The 18,091-nt window shown below is 40.5% G+C and overlaps 1 protein-coding gene across 1 annotated transcript; it reads left to right on the top strand.

Annotated features, from left to right (window-relative positions):
- Nucleotides 1–669: 669 nt before the first annotated feature.
- LOC132133322 (chondroitin proteoglycan-2-like) lies at nt 670–16,501 on the top strand. The gene is made up of 8 exons (XM_059546114.1): nt 670–836; nt 2,282–2,416; nt 2,968–3,097; nt 3,494–3,680; nt 11,150–11,177; nt 14,942–15,076; nt 15,529–15,605; nt 16,397–16,501. The coding sequence occupies exons 1-8, from the start codon at nt 722–724 to the stop codon at nt 16,499–16,501; spliced, it is 912 nt and encodes a 303-aa protein (XP_059402097.1). The 5' UTR covers nt 670–721.
- The last annotated feature ends 1,590 nt before the right edge of the window (nt 16,502–18,091 follow it).

Here is an 18,091-nt window from a genome sequence, read left to right as displayed (position 1 = left end):
ATTTTAGCAGAGTGAATGAGGTATTTAAACATCGCTTACGCTTTTGGGAGGAGACCGCAAGAAACTCTGGAACCAGGTTAGGTTCATACAGTAAGTTACCACAGAAACGGATTCTGAGTAAGTTACCTCTTTTTCAGAAACAGGCATGAGTTACCCTGCTTTCTCTGGTTTGACAAACCTCCCATTCTGAAATGGAAAATCCAGAGTTTCCCCTCATTTCAGGGTTAACATACTCAGAGTTTTCACTTCATCTCCCAAAAAAAATTATGTATATATGCATTGAGGCTATAGAGCACACTCATTTTTGAAACAACCTCAGTATTTAATTCTGAGCAGTTTTCATTATCAGTAGCTCATAAGACGATAGCACAGAGTTTCATGTGGCAGTAGACGCTGTACCTGCTGACCACTGCATCTTCATTTTGCAGTTGATAGTGTTACCATGGAAACACACAATCCTCTTGTAATTAGATTACCTTAATTATTATGACATGCCGTGAAAGCACTGCAGCCTTCATATGGTCCAACCTCAATCAAACACATCTGAACAAGCTAATCAAGATCTCCCAGATCAGGTGAGTTTGATCAGGGTTGGAGTTGACCTGATCTCCTTGGCTCTTTAAAACCCAATTTTTACAGCAACTTCTATTGCAGCCACATTATTATTTGTGTGCATTGTTGTCCACACCTTAATTCAGTGCATTTTCTAGTAGGGATCATTATGAGATCGCAGGTTGGGATGATGACAGCTCGATTGTACTGCTCGTTGATTGCTGTTTTATGTTGTCTTTCTGGATACTTGAGCATAACAGATGTTACTGAAGGACAAACTGCAGGTGAGAATCCGTTAACTTGTTAAAGAAATGCAAAAAATAAGGGAATAAGGTCTTTTTAAAACTAACAGTTTGGGGATGAGTATTAGGTTTTGAAACCCTTTTGATTTGACGCAGTTCAATGTAAGTTTTGTATTAATGTTGAAGACTCCTTGCGTTGTCCCTGATTTGACAAGTTTCACTCCTGGCCTCCCCCAATGATGCTCTAGTACAGGGATCCTCAAATCTGGACCTAGAGATCTACTTTCCTACGGAGTTTAGACCTAACCCTAATCAAACCCGCATGGGCATGCTAATCAATGTGTTTATGATAATTAGAAAATCACAGGCAGGTGACTTTGGTCAGGGTTGGAGCTAAACTCTGCAGCACACTGTACCTCCAGGACAAGATTTTTGTGTCCAGTGGCTGGTTATGGTCTAGTGATTCTAATTGTCATGCTGACCCAACGAGGTCGTTTTCCTGATCGAGACTGCTCTGGAGGACATGCATGATGTTGCTTTTGACTGCGAGCCCGTGTGTGCAGCCTGTTTCCAGCGAGTTTAATGATGGATGCTAAGGTCCACAAAATAAACACCTGTGATGCATTGAATTCAATGTAAGCTTAAAGCAGAGACTATTAAAACTGAAGTATTCAGATTTAAAAACAAACAAACATGAGCCAAAACTACAAGTTCTTACAAAGTACAAGTTCTTCATCACAAAATGAAGACCGTGCCAGAATTGTCTTAAATCCCAAACAGTAAGACTTTAATGAATTTATTGGGTTATTTCAAATGTGTTCATTACTATAACACTAGCTACGCAAGTTAACCCTTAATCGGGATGTGCATGAGTTATCTGAAGAGCTCACGGTTACCGTTAATGTAAACCATGATTTGTAACGGTTAGCCTATGTGTGATGCTCCGTTTTGCTGACTTCAAAACTCCGTAGCAACTATAAAAGAGTCAGATAGGAGCTTTAATGCTTAAGTTTATAAATGCAAAAGTCTTTGGCCGTAATCAGCGCATGAATGGACCGGATTAGTAGCGGTTCAAGAACGCTGCATTAAAATGCAAGCTGAGTACTAGTCAAACTCCGATAAATTGTGCTTATGATTTATAGGGGTAATCAGCAGGAAGTGCAAAAAGATGTTTATCAGTGCCTCACATGTTCACTCATAATTCAGGTGTTCAGAACATGAGAACTCCATTTGCGCTTAAGAATCTTCTTACGAACGTCTTGGAATTTATCATAAGTTATGTTTAAGATTTGTGAATCTGACCCCTGCTTTGGTTTGCCACATCACGAAGAGCACAATCCGATGCTCTTATTTTCTCAGACACTTGCTAGATAAGGCTTCCCAAAACCTTGCTGATTGTAGAACTTAAAACCTGGAAAAAACTTCTTGATGTCACCAAGTGAATGGAAGTGCCCTCAGTGATGCTCTTTGACATGTATGTATAACAGCAAAGCCAGGAGAGTGTCCCCCTCAAACATCTGGAAGCTTGTTTAATGGGTCCTGTAACGGTGACTCTGACTGTCCCAACGATGAGAAGTGCTGCGGCAATGGAAGTGGAAATTACTGTACAGCTCCTTATACAGGTATTGGTCATTGTTTTGGGATTTTGCCTTTATCAAAAGTAGGTTTGAATTAAATATTGGATTAGTTATTTCTGGTAGCCAATGCAGATTTAAAAAAATCCTCTATTTTAATAGCTCTGCCCACAGGTGCATAGCTATTTGTTCTCTCCAGCCCTGGAAAGCTGATCCAATATTTACAAAGGTCATACTTGCCTTATCTTAAGCATTCTTTTGTTCCGCAGATGTCTTCCTCTGGCTTATTCATTTTTAATCCAACATCTGTCACTCGTCTAATGTCAGTTGTATGCACTGAGTGATCTCTCCTCCCCATTCATGAGTAGACATGCCCCTTACTGCTGATTGGCTACAAGTTTTTGCCACTCTGCCCAACTTTGCTTTCTAAAGCATTTTTGAAAATGCATACCCCACCTTTAAATCCCTTTGGATGGCTTTACAAAAAGAGTAATTAGAATTTACGCTGTAGGTAAAATTTGTTCATGTTTGTTGCTGTATTTTGACGTGGCATACAGTCTATATACACAGACTAATGGTTGCTATCTGTGTCCATGCAGTGAAGCCGGGTCAGTGTCCCAAACCGAAGCGTGTTCCAGAATGTGCTGACCTCTGTTTCCATGATGGCCAGTGTCCTGCCACACAGAAGTGTTGCCCAACCACCTGTGGCCATGCATGTAGTGAACAAAGTGATCAGGAAAGTGGTCCGGAAAGTGGTCCGGGAAGTGGTCAGGGTAGCGGTTATGGTCAGGGAAGCGGATATGGTCAAGGTAAGGGTAGCGGTTACGGTCAGGGAAGTGGTCAGGGTAGCGGTTATGGTCAGGGTAGCGGTTATGGTCAGGGAAGCGGTTACGGTCAGGGAAGTGGTCAGGGTAGCGGTTATGGTCAGGGAAGTGGTTATGGTCAAGGTCAGGGTAGCGGTTATGGTCACGGTCAGGGTAGCGGTTATGGTCACGGTCAGGGTAGCGGTTACGGTCAGGGTCAGGGAAGCGGTTTTGGTCAGGGAAGCGGTTATGGTCAAGGTCAGGGAAGCGGTTTTGGTCAGGGAAGTGGTTATGGTCAAGGTCAGGGAAGCGGTTTTGGTCAGGGAAGTGGTTATGGTCAGGGAAGTGGTCAGGGTAGCGGTCAAGGTCAGGGACAAGGTAGTGGTCAGGGTAGTGGTCAGGGACAGGGTAGCGGTCAGGGAAGTGGTCAGGGTAGTGGTCAAGGTCAGGGACAGGGAAGTGGTCAGGGTAGCGGTCAGGGACAGGGTAGCGGTCAAGGTCAGGGACAGGGTAGCGGTCAGGGAAGTGGTCAGGGTAGCGGTCAGGGACAGGGTAGCGGTCAAGGTCAGGGACAGGGTAGCGGCCAGGGAAGTGGTCAGGGTAGCGGTCAGGGACAGGGTAGCGGTCAGGGTAGTGGTCAGGGACAGGGTAGCGGTCAGGGACAGGGTAGCGGTCAAGGTCAGGGACAAGGTAGCGGTCAGGGAAGTGGTCAGGGTAGCGGTCAAGGTCAGGGACAGGGTAGCGGACAGGGTAGCGGTCAAGGTCAGGGACAGGGTAGCGGTCAGGGTAGCGGTCAGGGACAGGGTAGCGGTCAGGGACAGGGACAAGGTAGCGGTCAGGGTAGCGGTCAGGGACAGGGTAGCGGTCAGGGAAGTGGTCAGGGACAGGGTAGTGGTCAGGGACAGGGTAGTGGTCAGGGACAGGGTAGCGGTCAGGGACAGGGTAGCGGTCAAGGTCAGGGACAGGGTAGCGGTCAGGGTAGCGGTCAGGGACAGGGTAGCGGTCAGGGACAGGGACAAGGTAGCGGTCAGGGAAGTGGTCAGGGACAGGGTAGCGGTCAAGGTCAGGGACAGGGTAGCGGTCAGGGACAGGGACAGGGTAGTGGTCAGGGTAGTGGTCAGGGACAGGGTAGTGGTCAGGGACAGGGTAGCGGTCAAGGTCAGGGACAGGGTAGTGGTCAGGGTAGCGGTCAAGGTCAGGGAAAGGGGAGCAGTCAAGGTCAGGGACCGGGAAGCGGTCAGGGATGTGATCGGGGACGGGGTCGTGGATGTGGTTGGAGACGTGGTCCATGAAATGGCCATGGGCATTTTGCATAATACTTGCAGGAGATCTCTTCAATTCAGTACTTTATTCATATGGCATGTTTTCCCTGTTTGCTTAAACTGTTTAGAAGGCTTTCTGGTCCGTCTCCCCAGCAGCCTCAAATTAAAATTATCTGAAGAGTTGGTGTCTGGTGCCTTTTTTTTTTTTTTAATCCGATTCATTAAAGGGTGCACTCACACTTGTAATGTTTGGTTAGTTTAAAAACCCTGGTGTGATTGCTGTTAGTATGGTACATTTGAGTGTAAATGCTGCCATCCAAACTCTGGTACGCACACCAAAAGCAAAAGTGGATAGAGATCACTAAAAAGATGGGTCTCCGTCCACTTCCAAACAAACTCTGGTGCAGTTTGAATGCAACAGACCATACCAAAAGAGTAATGACCAAGTGTGACCAATTTGACATGGTGTAACCAAAATGAGTAGAGCTGTGTGTTGCCGAGAATCTGGCAATACAATAGTGATGGGAAGTTCGGATCATTTTACTGACTCTTTTGTGTCTTTTTCAACAAAATGAAGAAATCTAGTTTCGTTCATTTCAGCTAAATGTAATGTGTTACTTCCCCAACATGTCTAGTTGATCACACTACAAACAATACAAAACTAAGATGCTATAAGATACAGAAGAGACCAATTCAAGTTTTTTTTTACCTGGGTCTTCAGTCTGTGATTAGCTCACCTCTTGTCTGAAAAGTCTTCGGGTTCAAGTCATTTCTTAATCATGTGACAGCCCCATACGCTATTTCTGTCACTGTGTTTTTGTTACGGTTTCTTCAGGATCTGTGGTACTTTATAAATAAAGCCCTGTTATAAATAAATTATTGAATAATTAGTGTTTATTTACTGATAGACAGTCAAAAGACAAAGCTATATAATAATCCAAGCCTACAATACAAAGTACAGATTAGTTTGTTCATTTTTAATCTAATTTTGAGTTTGCTGGTATAATTGCTTTTCCTAGGTAAACTTGACATTTTGGTCTAATATGTACAAGAAGATTGCTCAAAAAGGACATAATGACAAAAGCAAATAACATGTTGAATCCTAAACAAGTAACACTACAGTTCTGAAGTCTAATCTGAAGGGTGAACTCAGACAAATCATACAAGGTCATTGAAGATTAGAATCCACTGTAAAAAAAAAAAAAACTATCAAAGTGATTTCGCCATCATATGAACAATTTAAAGCATAACCAGTAGTTATAAAGTACGATACACCTATTTGTAAGGAAAGTTGTCAATTAACTAATTACTCTAGCCAATGTTGTCCCGTCATGTGACAAAAGAACGAACAACCCGAAAGATGAACTAATCAATTCTCTTTCCGGCTCAAGACCGGATTGACTGACACAGGTGAATTACTACTAGCAGAACAGAACCTATAAAATATTGCGCGTGCGCTAGTGATGCGCGAGTCGGGTTTTTTTTCCAACCCGTGGGTCCCGCTTTTATGAAATTATTTGGCCCGCCCCAGCCCACCCCGCAAATTAAGTAAAATTTCTTGACCCGCCCCGTGCATCGGGGACATCATGGAAGTTACGTTGCTACTTATACCTTCGTATCGTAACCTTATCAATATAGGCTATAGGTAATTGGACTATGATGGTACATTCGTGAACAAATCTTTTAGGTGAACGAATCGTTCTCGTTTACGTAATCCACTGACCATAGACAGTAAAAGACTCATTTCTCGTTCACTGAAGTTCCTCCCACAGCAGCGCGCGAGAGCGGCGCTTTTAGCAGCACATGCGCAGCTCGTGAACAGCTCTGTGAACTGTTTCATCCTGTCAAATATGGAAGCATATGGGTAGCAATTAATTAATTAATTAATTTAATTTATATTTTAAATATAAATATATTTTTTCCTTTAATAAAACAACATGCATTTTTGTTATTCGTTACCTGTCCTTTATTTTGACATAACTTATTGGGGAAAAGACATAATTTAATTACAAAATAAATGTAACTGTAATCAGTTACAGTTACTAAGAAAAAATGAGTAATTAAATTACAGTTACTTATGAAAATTTTAACGATTACAAAGGGGATTACATTTGAATATTTACACACATACACATAGGCTACAGCTTATTTCTTTCCCAAATTGCACTAAGACATACGGCCAATAATCTCCGCGATGCGAAAACAGTCATTAAAATGGAATTCAGCCTAACGCGGACAGAATATGCCACATTTTGGAAGAATAAACAAAAAGTAGATCAGTACACTTTAATCAAAACGCGATATGGGAGTGTCTGTGAATATTAAGCCGCAAAATGACAATCTATGAATCCTGCATGTTCTGCGTGTCTGTGGATACCAGGCGCTGACTGGCCATCGGGAGAACCAGGACAATTCCCGGTGGACTGGAAGACGATTTGGCCCGCTATTTTAATATTGTTATTTTATATTTGCACGCCGAATGTACGTATTTCCGAATCCGCCATTCGATAATTTAATCTCTAATAAATCATGAATCGGTTAGTCTTGACTGGCAATGGTTGGGCTCGCGCGCTCTCCGCGCATCCGCCAAACGGTTTGGATCAGACTCCGAGTAATCAATGTGAGACTCGAGAGAGTGGAGTGGACTGTGGAAGAGCACAGCTGGGGCAGAAAAGCGACACTTCTGTTCAGGGTTTCAAGTAAAAATAAATACAAGTGATAATTAATTTGCCAAAAAAACTAAAATGTAGGGCTGCTCCGATCAAGATCGGCCTATCATTAATGCGCATCTTGTCAGTAAAGCCGGTTCTCTAATCAGCGGTAAATTCCCTCAGGTGCGTGATTTCACATAGAGCAGCTGTTACTACACAGAGCCGTTGTTAACTGAGAAGATGCGCAAATAAACGCTGAAAATGAACGTGGATTTGCGCATCTTCTTAGTTAACAATGGCTCTGTGTAGTAACAGCTGCTCTATGTGAAATCACGCACCTGAGGGAATTTAAAGCTGATTAGAGAACCGGCTTTACTGACGAGATGCGCATTAATTATCGGCCGATCGTGATCGGAGCAGCCCTAGTAAAATGCACTTACAAAACATGGTAAAAGTCAAATAAAATTCTTCAGTATGAAAGTCATAAGAGGATGGATGGATAATGGAAGTGAAGGTGCAGTTCAGGAGAGAACTCTTAATTATTTTGCATGTCCCCCAACCTAAGGATTTAAATCTTTTTCATGTCAGGTCCATACACAAAATAGGGTTGTCCATGTTTCAGAATTTGTTGTTGGTGTATGAGTGTGAGATTTCCCAGCCTAATTTTTTTCCCAGTCCGCCCTTGGCGCAGACATGCAGTTTTATCATCATATCATATACAAAGATACAGCAGTGTTTCAAAAAGACATCAATGTTTCAGGAGTTTAGTTCGCAGAATAAGACACATGCTTATTAGATAACCATATTTGAGTTGATGTATATGATTGTGTTTTTTTTATTAACTATTTTTCCCCAAACCATTGTTAGATGCAGTGTTTCCTGTAGTTATGCAAATATTTGGGTTCAGAAACAGTATCTATAAACTATTTCTTTTGATTTTAAATTGGCATTGAACTTCAGATGAATCTCAAAGTAAAAGGCAATACTAAAGTCTGATTGTGTGGTGGATGTGTTCAAATGTGATCATCTTAATTCAAGTGATGAAGGATGGTGAAAGTCTGACAGTATTGAGCACTACTGTAAGGTTAAACCTGCATGGTGTTAATGTTTGAAAATGATTAACACTTGCAAATAAACATTCATTAGAAATTTAGAAAAGTAATCAAAAAGTACTCAAAAGTAATTAGTTACATTATTAAAGTAATTTAAAAAGTTACACTACTATTACATTTTAAATAGGGTAACTTGTAATCTGTAATTGATTACATTTCCAAAGTAACCTTCCCAACACTGTTTTGCATATTACATCTCAAATTGAATATTGCTACCCATATGCTTCCATAGTCAAAAAGAGTTACTCAAGATGTGACGGAGCATGTGACTTGTTGAATGTAGTGAACGAATATGAACTCGTAGGTGAAAGAGTTGAATGAAATGAATGAGAGTATACAGGGTCAGTGAGCCAAGCATGTAAATCTCGATCAGCAATCAGCAGATACAAAGTGCAGTTATAGGTGCACATACGCTTGTTTTCATATTTGCAATACAGAACATAACTCCACGTTTAATCCCCGATAAAACCTTGTGCTTTGTTAATCTGAACAATTTATTTAGACTATTTATTTAATGCGATCATGCACACACTTTAATAAAGCCAAATCAGTTTTTGTCACAAGTAAATACGTTCGTTGACTTAAGAAATAACACATAAGACACTCTTTTTCGACAACTGCTGGCGTATTTGTGTAATATGAAGAAATGGTCACTGAACGAATCAGTGAATGAATCATTTTGGTGAACGAACTGAACATCAACGAAACTCTTGAAAGAATCAAAATTTCCAACACTAAATTCCATGCAACATAAATGGATTTAAAAAAATGTTGTTTTTAGTGACCCGCCCCAACCTGCTCCGCAATAAAGTGCCAATTTCTTAACCCGCCCCAACCCGACCCGCGGGTCACCTGCAGGGACCCGCAGGTTATGAGACGACCCGTGCATCACTAGCATGCGCGACTGAACGAATCACTCCCCGTTCTTCCCGAGTCACATTAAAGATTTGTTCAAAATGAACGAATCGTTCAAGAACAACTCATCACAATACAATATGTTGCGATACTGTCAGCAAGGCGATATATTGGGATATTTCTTATTTTAGGAATAGGATATATTTTTAGGAAAGCTGTCATTAAGAAATCAATTCAAGTTTATTTGCATAGCGCTTTTTACAACAAAAATCATTGCAAATCAATTTTACGGAAAACTCATTTTCTACAATATTTAGTAGTAGCTTATCAGTGGTGACTGTCAATTTCTGTACATATGGCAGAAGTGTACAGAAAAATCAAAGACTTAATCAAACAGACGATGACCACTATTAACCGCAATTATATTATATTATGATGTAATCAAACTTATAGCAAAATTTGGTAGATCTGTGTTGTAAGAACACACCACCATATGCAAACGTTAGGAATAAGTAAAAGATGATTTAACCAGACCGCAGTGGGATCTCCATTTAACAGTGAAGGTTATTGAACAATTTTTATGCAGTATGAGTAAAGTATGGTAGGGGTGTTGGGAATTAAAGTGCTTGCAGTATCCTTTAGTTAAATGTATAATACATATAAAATGTATTTTATAAAAAAGACCATATATATTATTAGAACCTGCTTTAAAAGTTCAGTTTCAGTTTACAATTGTGACATACAATGTCATAACATTTTGATCTGAACAAAAAATTACATCTTAAAAACAATTAAAAAGTGCTTACAGGATTCCTAAAGAAAACAAAACCATTATAAAACAATAAAATAAATACTGCTGTCGAGCCTTTCCACTTGGATTTCACAGGTTTGCTTTTTGTATTCAAAATGTTCTGCATGGAATCGCCAAATCACCGATACCACGACACGAGCACTGCCCCAACTGCACAAAACAGTCCCAAAATGAGACACAGCTGCAGGCGCAACGCGCTGTGACCCTACCGCCCGCCTCGGGTGAGCCCCTCTTCACACGGGACATCCTCGCCACGGTCCAGCGGTGGACGTTACCTCATTGCCCTAATGACGGCACAATTCAGCTTTGTACACGAACAGGGACAATTTTCACCCTCCATTACTAACAGCGATATTAATGCTGACATAAGCTAATACCCATAATAATGACAACACCCTAATAACCACCAACTGTTTGATTACCAGCAATCTTCAAAATATCTTTTAAGTTCAACATAAGAAGCAACTCCTACAGGTATGGAACGACATGAGGGTAAGTAAATGATGACAGAATTTTCATTTTTGGGTGAACTATCCCTTTAAGACTCGGAACGAGTCTATTTGCTGATCAATGGAAACCAATAATGAAAGAGCTGAGTGAGATATGTGGAGGAAATTTCTAAGCAATTTTTTTTTATTGGCCATTTTTAAAAAAGAATTAAAAATTTTTTTTTTTTAATCTTTTGATCCCATCCAAGGTTGTTCTGTCTATTGGTTTGTTTTGTACTTGTCATGCTTTAAAACTCAGTCATACTAAAGTTTTTATAAGGCAAAACGTGTCTTTGCACTATATACATGTTTTGCAAGAAGATGTTGGTTCATAAAAATAAGTGTACAAAAAATAAGGGAAAAAAAGTAGCTGATGCATAATATGGAGATTTACTTGTAAATATAAAGATGCTTAGCTCTGACTAATTTTAAACTGTAATAACCCACTGGGGTCGAAGCCAGCACTGGTGTGGTCTGTCTCCTATTTTCTTGATGACCATGAAAAGAACTAAAAATATGACATTTTTGATCGTACAGATAAAAATAAGATGATCTATGAAACTGCAAAGGGTCTACTTTTATTTGGGTATAGTCATAACAAAACAATGTGCTTCTCTAAATCTTCTTCTCTGTTTATAAAGAAACAACTCTTGCTTTTGTACTGACAAATACACACAAAATATGTCAAAATACCCATCTTGGAAAGTGTGTTCGAAAAAACTGTTAGTTAAGTGTGAAAAATAAACAGTTGAGAGAAATCAGATGTGTATCATTATAATGGATGCATTGTCTTTTAAAGGCACCGGTGGCAACAGCGAGAATCAAAGGTTACACCCTCTTTGTTTGCGTGAACATTTGGGCGGCATATTGCAAATCTTCCCACATCGTGACATAGACATGTGTGGGGGTAGGTTAGAATGAGCCATTTTAGGAGGGCGCGGACAAGTCCTAACTTTTATAAAGTATATCTCTTTGGGTATCTCTTTGTAACACTCAAAAGAGAAAGCAAAAGTTGAAATTGCATCATATTAACCCTTTAACATTTTTAGGAGGAGTAAAACTGACATTTATGCTTTTAACAGCCGGATGTATTTACACTAGCTTTTCCAGTTTTGTGTGGAATGCGCCCCAGACCACCTTCTGAAGTGGTTTGATCAATCGGATTTAAATCCATGTCGAAAGTGTTTCGGAGGGCATTTACACATAGTCTTTTCAGGATTCGATTGCTATCCTATTAGAGAAAAAGCATGAAGTGACCAGGTGTAAACAGGCCCTTTGAGGGCGAGTATTATCATGCTATATTCAACTAGCTAAGTCCCAGTTTCTTACAGTTCATACTTGTCTTTTAATTATTTGTGTATACTCATGTCTATCCAGATAATGTGTTTATTTCTATTAATTTGATTGATGTGCTTGTTTGTGCAACGTATATGATTTTTGTACTATGAATAATAACTGAATAATATTTCAGTTTCCAACAAGACTGTTATAATATTCAGAGATAAAAAGGTTAAGTAATTGAATTGATATTCATTTTGATGGTAGCCTATCCCACGGCAAAAAAAAAAAAAAAAAAAAAAAAACTCTATGGGAAACTCATCGTCTATGGGATCCCGTATTAAAGGAGATACCATTTTTGTCACTTTGACCATGTCTGCATGATGAAAATATGTTCAAAGAACGTTCACTGCAAAAAAATGCTTTTCTAAGAATTTTTGTCCTGTTTCCAGTCAAAATATCTAAATATTCTTAAATCAAGATGCATTTTTCTTATTTTGCTAATTATCTGCCAGTAGGATAAGAAATTCAAAACATGCTTGTTTCTGTTTGAATTAAGATAATTTTCCTTACCTTACGGCAGACAATTTTACGTGTTACGTAAAATGCACTTAAATGCACTTGTTTTCCCCCGAGGAAACTAAATACCTTATATAATTGTAAAAATTGTATCTATAGAAACTGCATCTCAACGTCAGAATTTTTTAGATATTTGTACTCTGTAAGAAAAGCATTTTAGCAGAGTGAATGAGGTTATTTAAACATCGCTTACGCTTTTGGGAGGAGACCGCAAGAAACTCTGGAACCAGGTTAGGTTCATACAGTAAGTTACCACAGAAACGGATTCGGAGTAAGTTACCTCTTTTTCAGAAAAAGGCATGAGTTACCCTGCTTTCTCTGGTTTGACAAACCTCCCATTCTGAAATGGAAAACCCAGAGTTTCATTTACATTTACATTTACATTTAATCATTTAGCAGACGCTTTTATCCAAAGCGACTTACAAATGAGAACAATAGAAGCAGTCAGGTCAACAAGAGAACAACAACAGTATACAAGTGCCATGACAAGTCTCAGTTAGTCTAGTATAGAACGCATAGGTAGGTTTTTTTTTTTTTTTTTTTTTTAATTAAAAGACAAGAAAAGGAAAAGTGCTAGTGTTAGTTGGTTAAGTGCAGGCGAAAAAAATGAGTCTTTAGCTGTTTCTTGAAAATGAGTAAAGACTCAGCAGTACGAATTGAGATTGGGAGGTCATTCCACCAGCTGGGCACAGTCCAGGAAAAGGTCCGTGAGAGTGATTTTGAACTTCTTTGGGATGGTACCACAAGGCGTCGATCACTTGCAGAGCGCAAACTTCTGGAGGGCACATAAGATTTAACCAATGAGTTTAGGTAAGTTGGTGCCGTGCCAGTGGTCGTCTTGTAGGCTAGCATTAGTACCTTGAATTTGATGCGAGCAGCTACTGGTAGCCAGTGTAACCTAATGAGGAGAGGAGTAACGTGAGCTTTTTTTGGCTCATTGAAGACAACCCTTGCTGCTGCATTCTGGATCAATTGCAGAGGCTTGACAGTACATGCAGGAAGGCCCGTCAGGAGAGCATTACAATAGTCCAGTCTGGAGAGAACAAGAGCTTGGACAAGAAGTTGGGTTGCTTGCTCCGACAGGAAGGGTCGAATCTTCCTAATGTTGTATAAGGCAAACCTGCAGGACCGGGTAGTTGTAGCAATGTGGTCTGTGAAGCTTAACTGATGAAATGATGTTTCCCCTCATTTCAGGGTTAACATACTCAGAGTTTTCACTTCATCTACCAAAAAAAATTATATATATATATACATTGAGGCTATAGAGCACACTCATTTTTGAAACAACCTCAGTATTTAATTCTGAGCAAAGAAATGCAAAAAATAAGGGAATAAGGTCTTTTAAAACTAACAGTTTAGGGATGAGTATTAGGTTTTGAAACCCTTTTGATTTGACACAGTTCAATGTAAGTTTTGTATTAATGTTGAAGACTCCTTGCGTAGTCCCTGATTTGACAAATTGCACTCCTGGCCTCCCCCAATGATGCTCTAGTACAGGGATCCTCAAATCTGGACCTAGAGATCCAATTTCCTACGGAGTTTAGACCTAACCCTAATCAAACACGCATGAGCATGCTAATCAATATGTTTAGGATCATTAGAAAATCACAGGCAGGTGACTTCGATCAGGGTTGGAGCTAAACTCTGCAGCACACTGTACCTCCAGGACAAGATTTTTGTGTCCAGTGGCTGGTTATGGTCTAGTGATTCTAATGGTCATGCTGACCCAAAGAGGTCGTTTTCCTGATCGAGAAAACTCTGGAGGACATGCATGATGTTACTTTTGACTGCGAGCCTGTGTGTGCAGCCTGTTTCCAGCGAGTTTGTTAACGATTGATGCTAAGGTCTACAAAATAAACACCTGTAATGCATTGAATTCAATGTAAGCTTTAAGCAGAGACTATTAAAACCGAAGTATTCCGATTTAAAAACAAACACGAGCCAAAACTTGAGTACAAGTTCTTCATCACAAAATTAAGACCGTGCCAGAATTGTCTTAAATCCCAAACCGTAAGACTTTAATGAATTTATTGGGTTATTTCAAATGTATTCATTACTACAACACTAGCTACGCAAGTTAACCCTTAATCGGGATGTGCATGAGTTATCTGAAGAGCTCACGGTTACCGTTAATGTAAACCATGATTGGTAACGGTTCGCCTATGTGTGATGCTCCGTTTTGCTGACTTCAAAACTCCGTAGCAACTATAAAAATTAGTCTGATAGGAGCTTTAATGCTTAAGTTTATAAATGCAACAGTCTTTGGCCGTATTCCGCGCATGAATGGACTGGATTAGTAACGATTCAAGAACGCTGCATTAAAATGCAAGCTGAGTACTAGTCAAACTCCGACAAATTGTGTGCTTATGATTTATAGGGGTAATCTGCAGGAAGTGCAAAAAGATGTTTATCAGTGCGTCACATGTTCACTCATAATTTAAGAATTCAGGTGTTCAGAACATGAGAACTCCGTTGCGCTTAAGAATCTTCTTACGAACTTCTTGGAATTTATCATAAGTTATGTTTAAGATTTGTGAATCTGACCCCTGCTTTGGTTTGCCACATCACTAAGAGCACAAAATCCGATGCTCTTATTTTCTCAGACACTTGCTAGATAAGGCTTACCAAAACCTTGCTGATTGTAGAACTTAAAACCTGGAAAAAACTTTTCATGATGTCACCAAGTGAATGGAAGTGCCCTCAGTGATGCTCTTTGATCATGTATGTATAACAGCAAAGCCAGGAGAGTGTCCCCCTCAAACATCTGGAAGCTTGTTTAATGGGTCCTGTAACGGTGACTCTGACTGTCCCAACGATGAGAAGTGCTGCGGCAATGGAAGTGGACATTACTGTACAGCTCCTTATACAGGTATTGGTCATTGTTTTGGGATGATTTTGCCTTTATCAGAAGTAGGTTTGAATTAAATATTGGATAAGTGATTTCTGGTAGCCAATGCGGATTAAAAAAACAAAACATGCCCCTTCCTGCAGATGTCTTCCTCTGGCTTATTCGTTTTTAATCCAACATCTGTCACTCATCTAATGTCAGTTGTATGCACTGAGTGATCTCTCCCCATTCATGAGTAGACATGCCCCTTACTGCTGATTGGCTACAAGTTTTTGCCACTCTGCCCAACTTGGCTTTCTAAAGCATTTTTGAAAATGCATACCCCACCTTTAAATCCCTTTGGATGGCTTTACAAAAAGAGTAATTAGAATTTACGCTGTAGGTAAAATTTGTTGTTCATGTTTGTTGCTGTATTTTGACGTGGCATACAGTTTATATACACAGACTAATGGTTGCTATCTGTGTCCATGCAGTGAAGCCGGGTCAGTGTCCCAAACCGAAGAGCGTTCCAGAATGTGCAGACCTCTGTTTCCATGATGGCCAGTGTCCTGCCCAAGCGTGCCGCACAAGCCCTGAAAAGTGAAGCCAAAACGTCTCGATCGCCCCCTGGTGAGTGGTCCTAGTATAGGTCATAAACCCCGCCTCCCCATGTTATTCAATGGGACGCGAGACCAACTAAACAATTAAATTACCCTTCAAATATCTTTTTTCCGAAGCTGTTTTTTGTCATTTACTGTAGTTTGTATCACGCTAATGTAAATACAAGTGTTCGTTTTTAAAATAAGTTGTTTTTTAGATAGTTATTTAATGCTCTAAAAACGGTGGTGTGACGTCGTGATTGACAGCTGTGATTGACAGCTCTCTTGAGCCGAGGAGGCACTGAAGCGTCAACAGGCTTTTTTCATGATCTTCTGAGGACTGAGGAGATTGGAGCTTTAAATTTAATCTCTAAATTTCTATAATTTCATGTATGAAAAAGCAGAAGTGAGTTGCATTAATAAACTAGTTGCTAACATATTGCATGCATTTTAACAATAAATTATAGGATGCTAACCTGGCTAAAACAGACTTCATGAGCTAAATATGAAGTTGATTTAGCTGTCCACTAGATTGAGATTAATTGTTTATAATAGTTTAATTGTAGTAATACGAGTACTCGTGTTTTTACAGTTTATTCATGTTTTACTTTTTTTAAATATGACCTTATTATGTCCTTAGTAAGAAGGAATGAAAGGCTTTCTCAAATAAGAACTTATTTAATGAACAATAGGAATAGCAAATAGAACAGCATAGATAGCAGCTGATGCAATACTTCAGACTCTCCTATTCTCCTGTTCTCAGTCTCACATATTACAAACCTCTACCGCCACCTACTGGCCAATATGCACAGAAGAACACAACATATTCCCCCATCACTTAAAGCAAACTGTCTACCCAGATTTTTAAGAACAAAAGGAACACAATAACAAAGTTACAAAATTACCAAAGCATTCACTTGGTTATGTAACATAACTACTTATCTCAATCAGACTAAAGAACAAAATAAGTTTCACGATAATCACAAGAATGTAGTATTCATATTAAAATAAACAACAAGGTGACTTAATGAATTACTCATCCTTTATATTCTCGCAATGCAAGTGACTAAGTAACACAGTCTTCCAGCCAACGAGGAGGTCGTCTCACACGGGTAGAACCCCTTTGAAGAGCTTCAGCAGCTTGAGGAGCCTGAGGAGCTTGAGGCGCCGGAGGAGGAGGAGGACGAAACTGAAATGACAAGTCCACAGCATCCATATCGGTAGTCTCCGAAACAGGTGCAAAAGAACGAGCCAGGTGAGAAGCATGCCAGTTCTTCCCGTCTGATAACCGGTAAGTACACGCACCCAGTTTACGCACAATTTGACGTGGGTTGGTAAATCTTGGATGCGCTTTCGGAACGTGAGTTGGAATGCGCACACGCACCCAATCTCCCACTTTGAAATCAGGAGTGCGAGCCACACGTCTGGAGTCAGTGTATGCTTTCATTTTCTGTTGTTTCAAAGAAACTCGCTGAAGAAGCGCAGGAGCATCCTGACGTGTGGTGAGAGAAGGAAGAACATTAAGACGCGTTCGCATCCTTCTGCCATGAAGCAACTCAAACGGGGATAGTCCTGTGGCAGAATGCGGTGTAGCACGATACACTTGGAGAAATTCCGTGACTGTAGATTTCCACGGCTTCGTTCCCAGAACAGCAGACTGAATGCAGCCTTTCAGCACGCGATGAAAGCGTTCCACAGCTCCATTCGCGGAAGGGTGGTAGACAGAAGTACGTATGTGTTGAATGTTTCTCTCTTTTAGGAATGTAGCAAATTCCACTGACGTGAATTGGGTTCCATTATCAGACACGATAGAACATGGATTGCCGTATCTACTAAACACAGATGACAAGAAGGCGATAACATTTTGAGTAGTGATGGAAGCGGTGAAAGCGACTTCAGGCCACTTACTGTGATAATCAACTAATGTCAGCGCATAACGACAGTCCCACACAGCGGTTTCAAATGGACCCACCACATCTACAGCTACCTTGTCCCACGGTACAGACGGAAAAGGCACTGGCTGCAGCGGCGCAGCAGAAGTGTTGGCAGTTTTGTCAGCAGAGGACAGACACATTTGACAGGTCTGTATGTGCTCTTTAACCAGACAATCTATGCCTGGCCACCAGGACAGTTCACGAAGACGTTGTTTTGTGCGCACAATTCCCTGGTGGCCTTCATGAGCTAACTTCACCATCGTGTGCCTTAGCGCAACAGGCACAACCAGACGTGATCCTCTGAACACATAATCGTGCTGCACACTCAATTCGTCACGTAGTTTGAAGTATGGACGTAGAATATTATCCACAGAAGTTGAAGAGGAAGGCCAACCGCGAGCTATTTGTGTGCGTAATGCACTCAGTTCAGAGCACGTCGCGGAGGCAGAAGCAAACTCTGCCGGTGACAGAGCTGACATTACAGGAGACATAAACGCCACAAACTCAGGTTCAGCGTCCATGCA

This window comes from Carassius carassius, chromosome 50 (genome assembly GCF_963082965.1).
Source record: "Carassius carassius chromosome 50, fCarCar2.1, whole genome shotgun sequence".
NCBI classification, from domain to species: domain Eukaryota; kingdom Metazoa; phylum Chordata; class Actinopteri; order Cypriniformes; family Cyprinidae; genus Carassius; species Carassius carassius.
The sequence above is the reverse complement of the archived record's forward strand: the minus strand, read 5'-3'. Positions and strand labels throughout refer to the sequence as shown.

What these genes read in the sequence shown, in the direction of transcription:
- LOC132133322 (XM_059546114.1), top strand. Translation starts at nt 722, where the DNA reads ATGAGATCGCAGGTTGGGATGATGACAGCTCGATTGTACTGCTCGTTG. An exon ending in TACTGAAGGACAAACTGCAG is followed by an intron (nt 837 to 2,281) that starts GTGAGAATCCGT and finishes TATGTATAACAG; the next exon opens with CAAAGCCAGGAGAGTGTCCC. An exon ending in TCCATGATGGCCAGTGTCCT is followed by an intron (nt 15,606 to 16,396) that starts GCCCAAGCGTGC and finishes TCCTGTTCTCAG; the next exon opens with TCTCACATATTACAAACCTC.